This window comes from Musa acuminata, chromosome BXJ2-5 (assembly GCF_036884655.1).
Source record: "Musa acuminata AAA Group cultivar baxijiao chromosome BXJ2-5, Cavendish_Baxijiao_AAA, whole genome shotgun sequence".
Taxonomy (NCBI): domain Eukaryota; kingdom Viridiplantae; phylum Streptophyta; class Magnoliopsida; order Zingiberales; family Musaceae; genus Musa; species Musa acuminata.
Window position 1 is genome coordinate 42,216,342 of NC_088342.1, and position 11,173 is coordinate 42,227,514.

General features: G+C 30.9%; 1 protein-coding gene across 1 annotated transcript; it reads right to left on the bottom strand.

Moving 5' to 3' along the window:
* Window positions 1–2,371: 2,371 nt before the first annotated feature.
* On the bottom strand, window positions 2,372–4,797 carry LOC135611821 (uncharacterized). The gene is made up of 5 exons (XM_065107461.1): window positions 4,558–4,797; window positions 4,373–4,444; window positions 3,578–3,639; window positions 3,076–3,224; window positions 2,372–2,583 (listed from the first exon to the last, which is right to left on the bottom strand). Exons 1-4 carry the CDS (start codon window positions 4,663–4,665, stop codon window positions 3,116–3,118), a joined length of 351 nt encoding a protein of 116 aa, XP_064963533.1. The 5' UTR covers window positions 4,666–4,797; the 3' UTR covers window positions 2,372–2,583; window positions 3,076–3,115.
* Between the last annotated feature and the right edge of the window lie 6,376 nt (window positions 4,798–11,173).

Consider the following 11,173-nt stretch of genomic DNA (forward strand, 5'->3'; position numbering starts at 1 on the left):
AATGAAATCTATTATATATTTATTATAAATTATCTATCATAAAATTACATGGGATGAAAAAATAGAATAGCGGTGAACACTTATTCTCCCTAATGAGAAGACTTAAGTTAACTATGATTATTTTGTTGAAGACTCACATGCAAGCTGAAGGATGTAAAAAGCTCTATAGAAGCTAGAAAGATATTGGCAAAAAGATTTCTACGAAACAAAAGGATGATCAAGTAGACACTTTGTATCTTGCAATAATTCTAGTTATTGAGTGATGATAAAACCCTTCAATCTATATATCTTATTATTAAGGGTTTAGGTATACCTCATTGGCTCTTTACTATAGTATATGTAAGTAAATTTTCTCTGGTAGGAATGAGTTATGGGCTAAGCTTTCTACTATTAATTTGTTTGATATCCCATAGTTAGTGTGCGGAGATTTAAATATTGTTAGTAACCATGATAACAAATTAGGTGGTTATATATTTTCTTTAAATTTCTTGATTATAATATTTCATGATTTTATTTTTTGCTCAGAGCTTATAGGTTTAGATTTTAAAGGAGCTAAGTTTACTTGGTGCAATAATAAATTTTTTTTATTTTAACTAGTCTTGATAGAGCTTATACAAATGCTACTTGGTGTGATATTTTTTTACTCCTATATTTTTATGCATATGCCTAGGATGGTATCAGACCATTGGTTGGAGTATAATGAAGTCAATATTCTACTTAGGCAAATTTGAATGGTAGATGTTGTTTACAATAACCCTAGTACTATGATTGGTGGTAAACTTTATAGGGTGGAGTTAGCCTTTCTAGATAGGTTGAGATGTGGTAATCTTAATAGATTCATTCGGGACACCAATAATAATATCAATTTATTAGAATATTTAGAGAGTCAAGAATCATATCCGATGAGGAGACCACTGCATTTCAAAGTCTTTACAAGAGAATAGGTGAACTGAACCATCAACAACACCAGTTTAGGTAGAATAAATCCATAACTTCCTAGATTGAAAGGGAGAAAAGAACATTAGATACTTTTATTCCTTGATTAAAAGTAGAGAAAGGTAAAACTAGATTCATTTTATGATAGATAGTGAGGGTCAGATTATCTCCAATTAACCTAGGATTCTTGAAGCTTTTGTTAGATGGTATAATAACTTTTGGAACCAAAGTGATGAAAGCAAGTCTACTAATTAGATCCAATATTCTCAACCCAAGCAGATTGATGTTGTACAAGCTTAGTTCCTTCTTAATCCACTTACCTTGGAGGAAATTTTAAATATTTTATAACAAATTGGGAAAGAGAAAAGTTTTGGATTAGATGGATTTAATGTAAAATTATATTTGCCATTCTAGGACACTATTAAACATTCTATGCTGAAGATCTTTTTTCAATTCTAAGAAAGTGGGGAGATCCCAGTCTCTTGGGGAAGGACCTACTTAGTCTTCGTTCCTAAGAAAGGTGATAGTTCTAAGATGGAAGAATTTAGGCCAATTTTCATGTGCAAAATCCTATATAAAATTCTTTTCAAAATGCATGCTAATAAGAGAAAACCCCTCCTTTCTGAGTTAATTAATCATACCCAATCGGCTTTTGTTTCAGATAAGAACATCCATGATAATATTTTAATTTCTAATGAATTGGCACATATGATTTTTAAATCTCATAGTACGACTCCATTGGCTTTGCTTGAGATGGACATCTCTAAAGCCTATAATTAAATTAGTTAGTTGGTCATAAATAACTTAATTTTTTACTAGAATAAACTTTACAAAAGAATTGGATTTATGCACATATCTCCTCCCCATCATTTTCTTGCTTAGCTAATGAGGAAGAATTTATGTGGTTTAACAGTCAATATGAGATTAGATAAGGGGACCATATTTCTCTTATTTATTTATATTTATTCGACGTACCCTTAGTAACCTATTTAAAGAGACTATGAACGACTTTCTCTACTATAAATATTCATAGAGTTACACTATCTCATCTTATGTTGGCGGATGACTTGCTGGTTGCTTTTGAGAATAATGCAAAATCTTATCAATCTCTTAAGGATATTTTTGATGCATATAGTAAATTAACTAATATACATATCAACTAACACAAATAAGAGATTTTTTTCTATCTTAGATGCTTCAATCATGAAAAGAATAGGATAGGTCAAACTATGTGGGTGCACGAGGGAAGCTAACCTATTAAGTACCTTGAAGTTTTTATTTTTATTGATTATAAAAGATTAGAGGAGAGACGCCAAATGGTGCTAGTTGACAAAGCACTCGATAGAGTTCAAGACTAGTTCAAGAGTCTATTATCACAAGCTAAAAAAGTCACCCTAATCAGTTTTGGAGGTGGTCCCAAATCTACTCACACAAATGAAACATCTCACAAGTAAACAATACTTAAGTGTAACGAGTTACATTCTCATATCATGCAAATATTATTGCTCAAAACATAGAGACCATATGATATATACAAAGAGTTCACATGGTCTAGACAAATCATGACAAATGACGATCACATGTTTCCCTGATACTCGTCGTAATGCTTTTTATTTCCATCAGCATCTAAAGGAGTCTGTCCATCACCTGAAAGATTAAGGAGAGATTGCTAAGTAGATAAACTCGGTAAGAGGCGATTATATTATAATTTCATATTAGGCAACTAAAACTGCATGTTAAACAACTTTCATAACCACCATAATCTCATCATAACATGAAAGCTATTTGACATTCTTATCCATAAGCATAATGAATGTAATTACACTAAATCACATGAAGGTAGCTGCTGATGCATCATAATTTCATCATATCATCATAGGTTTCAAGTGCTGTCATAACCATTACTATAATCTTGATGACAGTGCATAAACTAATCACTTCTGATAGTTGAACTAATCACTCCGCTAAAACTCCCAGTCAAACAACATAGTTGTATTTACAGTGAAATGATTGATTTCTATGACAACATTTTAAAATTTTATAGTGACAAGATTGTAAATTGCAAAATTGAAAAGAATCGATTTCTATGACAAAATTTATACTCATGAGAAACTATAAGACATTTTGTAAATTGCTTACCGTGACAAGCAAACATGTTATGGTGAGAGGCAGTCTTCTATTAGATCCAGGGGAACACGTCGTAATCTGATCCTACTGCATAATCAGCTACATTGATTAATGCTGGGTTTTCTGGATCAAAATCTATCCTGTCAACCTCCATGCTTCCTCTGGAACAGTTCAAAGCTTGTTAGCATCGCAGCTCGATTTTTGTTAACTATTATGTATTGAACGCAGAATTAACAAGATCCCCTCACGATACTGGAAGAACAGGGTAACACATCCACCTCATAGATCTACAAACGCTGCAAGCAGCACAGTCACATACATTATGTACATAGCCATTTCGATCATCGTCATTTCGAAGAAAGAATTGAAGTCTATGTAGGATTTGGCAACCTGATTGGACTTCACGTAATAGGCGATAAACACACTCGAAAATTACTAGAATTTATTTACTGATGGATTTCTTATGTAAATTAACTAAAGCAAAAGAGAGAAAGAGAGAGGAAGCTGAAGTTACCTGATGACCACCACATTCACCAAGGACTTCTTTTCAGGAACAGTATAGCCTGGTTTAAATATCTGCAACAGAATCTTCAAAATGAAGATTTGGAAGTCTTGACAATTTGAAAGATTTTGCAGCAAGTTGTTTGAAACTAAAGGAAAAAATCAAAATGAGTTAGCTAAGGGATGCCAAAGTCTATGAACTACATCCTGTCTTTGTGAAATAAAGGATGCAAATATGATTGTGGAAGTGCATATGACTCCTTAGCCAACTCTCCAAACCTGTTGATCCATAAATCCTAAAATTTTGGCAACAACAAAAGAGAAAAGACTTCGAATTTCCTCCTTTATAACAACATTGAAGTAGAATTGAAATCAGGAAAAAGATATAACACATGAGAATTTTTATTTTGGGAAAACAGATAGTTTCGAAATCAAGACATCATTAAAAGCCGATCACATTCCCGGCCAATTAAAAATCACAAGTTATCAAGAATAATTTGGAAAAGATTTACTTTCACAAGATATTGATGTACACAATTTATATGAAACAGGGCCTGATTTCTTATATATAAAAACAAATTGGGGAAAAATAAAAAATCTAGCCTATGTATAAATATAGCCAGGGACAAAGAAACACATGAAGGAAAATAAAATTTCCAAAACCCATCTTTCTTCTCACCAATCCAAAAATAAGACAAATTAATCCCCACTTTATAACTCAAATTTTTATGACGGAGGACATCTTTGTATGGTTCAATTGAAGGAGGTCCTAATAATAATCATTATTATCTTTTTGTCGGTTTGTAACCTGAAGGCAAATCTCACAAACGTTGCTTCCTTTCTCATCGCACCACCTCTGAATGCATTCTCTGTGAGCAAACTGGAAAAAGGGCAAAAATCGAATCAGTCTCACAACAGGTAAAGAACGAACCTTTATTCCGAATTCGCAAAGGAAACCGAACAACAGGAGGAAAACCATCAGAAAGTTGGTACCTTTACAGTTCCAGAACAAGCACAGGGGGATTCCATACTCGTGGAGCTCCGTTCCTCCTCTTCGTAGCAGATTCTACATAGACACGTAGAAGCACAAGGGGATTCCATCTCCCTCTTTCTCTCTCTCTCGCCTCTCTCTCGCTCACACGCAAGTAGACTGACAACACAATAATTTAAGCAAAACAAAGGATGTGTTGATAGATGATGGTGCTGCGTATGCCCCTTCGCTGGATATTTCTCGTCGTACATGCCATGACGTGAGGCCTTTGGGTTTTAGTAGGGTCGGCGAACAAGCGTCGAAGTTACTACCCTGTGTTGGCCCGAGCAGGGTCCAGGGAAACCTAATCATTCATAACCGGCTTCCGTAGAATTATTAGGCACAGCAAACAAATTCCCACTAGAAATTTCATGGTCAATAATAAAGAAAACGAAGATGGCAGTGATCGATGATACAAAATTTACACAGTTTCTTCCCTTCCAGAAGAAGAAGTAAGATAAGATTGTGTATATTGATTGTGTTGTCTCAATGCTAGCATATGACGTTCTCCTCCTTTTTATATACTGAGATGATCTTTCTTTAAACCTTATAGTAATTAATAGTCATGAATTCTATACTCATTTTAATACTAATATATATGTGACTTTTTTTTATAGATATATTTTAATTGTCTCCACCAAGAGTCAACGATTTTGTTCATTAATATATAAGACATGAATCATTTATGGGATAAAAACCACATTCAAAATAATAATGATACAATTAAAGAGATAAAATGAAATAAAAGACCTTTTATCTAATAAACATGTTGGAAGCCCAAATTGCATGGAAAGATCGCATCACTCATGGCCGGTGGGGATTTAATGAGCTCATAAATGACCTACATCACTATCATCATCCAAGTAATAAAGAAAAATAAATTGAGATATTATAAAAGAATCAAAGATAATGTGCAGGTCCACCAAGTCGTAAAAGTAATAAAAAAAAAAAAGTGATTATCAAACATAAATTATATCGCAAGAAAAAGATAATGACTAGATTTAGATATAAGATCTTGAAAAGGTCTCCACGATCATAAATTGTGATTCAGTACTAGGATAAGGGTAATAATTCAACTCTTAAGAATTCACACCATCGACGTCATCATTAATTTCATGATTTTGATATATATATAACTTAGAGCTTTATGAGTAACTTGAAATTATCTATTTTGAGATTTATTTTTTAGTCTTAGACCAAGATACGACACTTATTTCTTAAGTAAAAAAGATATCTTAAGATGATATATCTTTATACAATTTTATAAGATTTAAATTTATGAATAGGATTGTTTTATAATTTAATACATATTGGTATGATATTTGCAGAAATAAGATAAGATACACCATGATTTGAGAAATAAGAAACCTCATTGCATACAACCCTAAGTTGTTTCATCTTCACAATGGCACTCCCTTAATACTAATCCTTAATTTCTTTTATGATACATATTTGAGTCTCTAAGTTATGTTATGTTTGAATAGAATCCCTGACTCAAATTTGTCAAAATATTCATTAAACCTTAGATATGTCCAATGAAGCCTTAAATAATAGTTCTTTCTAGTTTTGGGTATTTAAATGATCTTTTTAATTACATCGGCATTTAAAATGCTGAAATTTTCTTTTTTTTTTTTTTTTTGGTCAATTTATACACAAATGAGAAGGTTTTCTTTTTTATATGATACAAGGTTTCTTAACTATTTGGGAGGAAAAACAAAGTGGGGCCCTCGGTTATATTGTTTTTGGTTTGAGTTTCAATGTTTGTGATACCTATTAAAAATTATTATAACTTTATTTAAAAATAGTTTAATTCATTTTTTTATTATGAAAATTTTAAAATCTTTATGAAACCTTTGATATACCTAATGAAACCCTAAATGGCCATTGTTTTAAATTTTTTAGCCTTATATGAACCATTTTCAATTAATTTAGCCCTAAAAGGGCTGATTTTTTCTATTTTATAATTTTGCCAAATTTATACACAAATGATAAGGTGTTTTGGTTAAAAACTATTTGAAAAAAATGAGGCAATTTTGGGGGCAAAGTCATATTTGGAGCCTTGAGTTATATTGTTTTCAAATAGGTTTCACCATCTTTGAAGTACTATTAAAAAATAGTTATTAAAGATAATATAAATAGTATAACTTCATTCAAAGATAATATAAATCAACTCCTTTTTATTCTAAATTTATCAAAATATTTATGAAACTTTAGATATAAAAGATATTAACTAGCCTAGTTATTAAAGAATGATAATATATTATAATATATTATCATTTTGTTAAAACAAAAATATAGATATGCATAATAAGCCTTAAATGACCATTTACTACTTTTTGACCATTAAATGACTTATTTTTAATTAAATCTCTTAAAAGACTCATTTTTTTTAGTGTTTTTCAATTTCAATCAATTTATACACAAATGGGAAGGTTTATTTTTGGCCAAAAAACACTTGAAATATATGATACAATGTTATTTAAAATTTTGGGAGTAAAAAAAAAAATTGTAGCTCTATTTAAAAACTTGTATATGTCAAATAAAGCCCTAAATGATCTTTTTTCTGGGCCAACTTCATTTGGAATAAATGAGGCAATATTTATTGAAGTTTTGGAAGCAAAATAATATTTGAGTTCCCGAATTACTTTATTTTTTAATAGGGATTTTATCATCTTTTGGGTATTATAAACTCATTGGAAGATAATGTAACTCAGTTTATCAAATTATTTATGAAAGGATATGTCTAATGAAACACTAAATGATCATTTTATACTTTTTGGTTATTAAATAACTTATTTTTAATTAAATCAGCCCATAAAAGACTTTTTTTCTTATTTTCCCAATTTGGTTCAATTTATAAACAAATGATATGGTTTTTTTTTTTTACCCAAAAACACTTGAAATTTTCTTAGAGCCTACGTGGCCAACCGACGGTGGGCCAAAAGATATGGGACCCACTGGGATTTGACACCAATCAGGCAGCTAACGTCATGCTGAAAAGAAAAAATTAATGTATATAAATATATATGTATATATGAATATATGTATATATATATATATATATATATATATATATATAAGTATTCTAAGTAATCCAAATTATAAACTCAAATTCTTCGTGAATTATTCACAAGTAAATACATTTACGGGGTGTATATATTATATATGCAATATCCTTTATTTTGGATTTAATTTTAAATTTTAATTTTTTTATAAAAAATATTTTTTGGTGGTTACATATGAAAGTACATGATCGTTGGACAAATACCCTTTCATAATAACCTTTGAGGGACTTTTAGGCTCTATAAATAGAGTCCTAAATAACTTTAATCTATTCGGCCCAAAAATAACCAAACAATCTCTACTCATTTGTAATTTTTTCCTCTATTATATTTTTATTTATTTACTGTTTGATTTACTGAATGAGGTTAGTCAAATCACTCCATAATCATCTTCTAAAGAGGGATAATACTGACAAAATTTCCTCTAGTTTTTTTTTAAATTTTCTATAATTGTTTGCATTATTCATTAGTTTTGTGTGAAAATAAAAATTTGGGCTCACATTATTTGTAACAAAGAATTAACCATTATTTGTAATTTAAATATGATAAGCAACACAATCTGTAATTTAATCTTAATGTCATATCAGTTAGTTGTAATTCGCAGACTTCCAACTTGTTCTTAACGGCTGTGAACGTTACCACGTACGTGATGGCTCAGTCCACTCCGCGGTCAACCCGCATTAGCATCCTCTTTCTCATCTCCTTCCTCTGAGTTCGACGCTCTCCTTCCTCTATCTCTCTCTCTCTCGGATGGGCAAATGGAGGTCATGTTCGACGCCGTCTGCGCGTCTAGATTTAAACTCAATCTTGGTCTTGTTAGTAACTATTGCAAACTTGGCATTTAGAAAATGATTAAGTTCGATATGGAGCCTACAAAAATCGAACACATACCTATCAATTCCTAAACTAGAGAATGATTATACAAGATTATCATATAAAGGATCCGCCAAACTATCGGATATTATAGCTATCACTGTCGTGCATTGTGTGAGTCATGTGAAACACTTAGTTGAAACGTTGACATGAGAAGCACCCGAGAAGGTATTAGGCTCATAATGACATAGGTTTTTTTTGGTGTCCATATGTCAAATCCTTTATCAAGTTTCATACCATATACCACCCACATATGACTAATATATCATGTGGATGTTATGGTAAATCTCTAAAATGATGATTGTCAATTGATATGAATTCAAGTCTTACCATTGCTCGGTCTTAAGCTTAGATTCCATCGGCTTAAGTTATTGGAATTATTTGTCATCCAATAAAAATCTTTATCCATGTATAAAACATGTCATATGATTGAATCCCAATTCTGTCAATTATACGGTACCAACGCATGTTATCCATTTAATTTCAAACGGGTGGTGAGGTGACTATTAGGAAAGTGTGTTCGATGTATACACATACATATAAAAGACTATGTTGTAGCTATCTTTTCTATTTTGATGGCTGGTTAAGAGGGATAAGATCATAAATGCCATTTCTTTCTAAAATCTTATCAGCCTACTCTTATTTCAACTATATACGTTATCAGTGTTAAGCCAAATAATAAAAAGACAAATAGGAGGTACGAGAAAAACAAATATATACATATATTTTTAAAGTATAGAGGTTCATAACTCAAACTTTGGAAGAGCAAATTGAAGGAAATAAACAAGATAAAAGATTGAGAAACTTTATAGTGGTTCAGTCATTTCAATTTCTATCCGCTCATAATATTTTTTTTCGTGATGATCATCAACTTTGATTATCAATCTTTTATAATTTTTTTTCTTTTCAAGACTTAATTGTCAAGACTTAGAAGTAAACTTTATACTTGAAATATTCTTCTCTGAATAAAAAAAAGATTATAATATAATATCTGATTTCTTATAAGAGAAACCACGCACTAAAGCTTAAAGAATACTTAGAAACACTTGCCTCAACTCACAAATCCGATTAAGCATTTATAGAGGTCTCAAGCAGTCGAAGACATGGAGCAAATTAATGATAAAAATTTCTAAAATAAAGGTATCAAAGGTATTACCACTATTCAAAGTGGTATTACCGCTAATAATATGAAATGTTGTCATCAATTTAGGCAATAACACCATCTCCACCTAAGTTTGGCTTGGGCAACTGCCATTAAGCCATATGTTGGCCTAGTAAAGACTTAATTGTAGCCCTTTTCAGCCCATATATGACTCAATAGTTGTCACATTCGAGGTAATATGACTTTAACCAATCTAGAGCCCAACTATAGTCTGACTTCAACCAAGGCATCAATAATTCAATCAAGCCTTCGACATGTCAAAATGTGTTTTTGATACATTATTAAATCTTTTGACGTATTATTCTACCCTCCAGTATATAGACTTATCCTTCTTTAGCATGACATTGATCATTTGATATTATGTCTATATCTTTGGCATGAGATCTGATTCTTCCATATGATGTTCGTTTCTTGGACATAAGTTTTAGTCCTTTCATACATAACATTCAATTTTGATAGTCCATACCCTTAATTGAAGTACATCTATATTATTTAACTATCATATGGTTAGTACTGTAACTATAAAAATCATGATGTGCTATTATTAAGCGAAAGAATTTAATGTCAAAAATCTAAATTTAAATAACAATATATCTAAAGATTACAATGTGTACCTTTGAATGTTACTCAAAAGCTTTTATCTAATATGTAATCACACCATCGTCAAATCCAAGATATGTGGTAATGTCAATCTGTAAGAAGAACTAGACTTGTCTTTTCCTCTGTTCCTATCATTCAAAGGAACATTATGATTTATAGATTTAGGCAAAAAAATATGAGAAAAGATTTATAATCTCTCGGTAACTAATTAACGTGACTAAAGAGAGATGAGAGAAGATCTATACAATGATTTATATTATTTTAAAGTTTTTAATAGGATTTGTCTATTTATAATGCCATATAATCTAACAAGTACCTCATATTCATAAATTGTTTTTATCGTAAGATGAAATTTAACATTATTAAATCTCATGAAACATTTTTGGAATCTAAAATTTTGAACCTATTCGGCACAAGTTGAATGGCTACACATTAACACAAAAGCATAAAAAAAAGGAAAACAAACAATATTTTGTGCTTGCAAAGATCAAAGCCAAAGCTTATAAGATCATTTTCAACTTCAAAATTTGTTTTTGTACGCATGATTCGCAGCCATCAAAACGCGTATGATACTTTAACCATGTCACTCTTCTACTTCTTTAGACACACTATCTTCAACTTCTCACCCTTTGAAAGGAAAAGAAAGCACTCTTTACCTAATTATAACATCATGTACGATATGCATTTATATGCATCTCCTTCAATCGCTATCAATGGAGACATGGAAACAATTAGTCGTAGCAAACAAATCATCAATCAATCATTATAGGAGAAATCCTTTTCCCCTCTTTTACAGGTGACATTTATGTATAATTAATAAATTAGATTATAATGTGAGACTTATAATATTTTATCTCCCATAAATATAGTTGTTTTCATACG

Bases quoted from the DNA above. Each gene is read 5' to 3' on its own strand.
- LOC135611821 (XM_065107461.1), bottom strand. From the start codon at position 4,665: ATGGAATCCCCTTGTGCTTCTACGTGTCTATGTAGAATCTGCTACGAA. The intron at 4,445-4,557 runs GTACCAACTTTC...CCCTTTTTCCAG, and splicing joins CTTGTTCTGGAACTGTAAAG to TTTGCTCACAGAGAATGCAT. The intron at 3,225-3,577 runs GTAACTTCAGCT...GAACTGTTCCAG, and splicing joins GTGAATGTGGTGGTCATCAG to AGGAAGCATGGAGGTTGACA.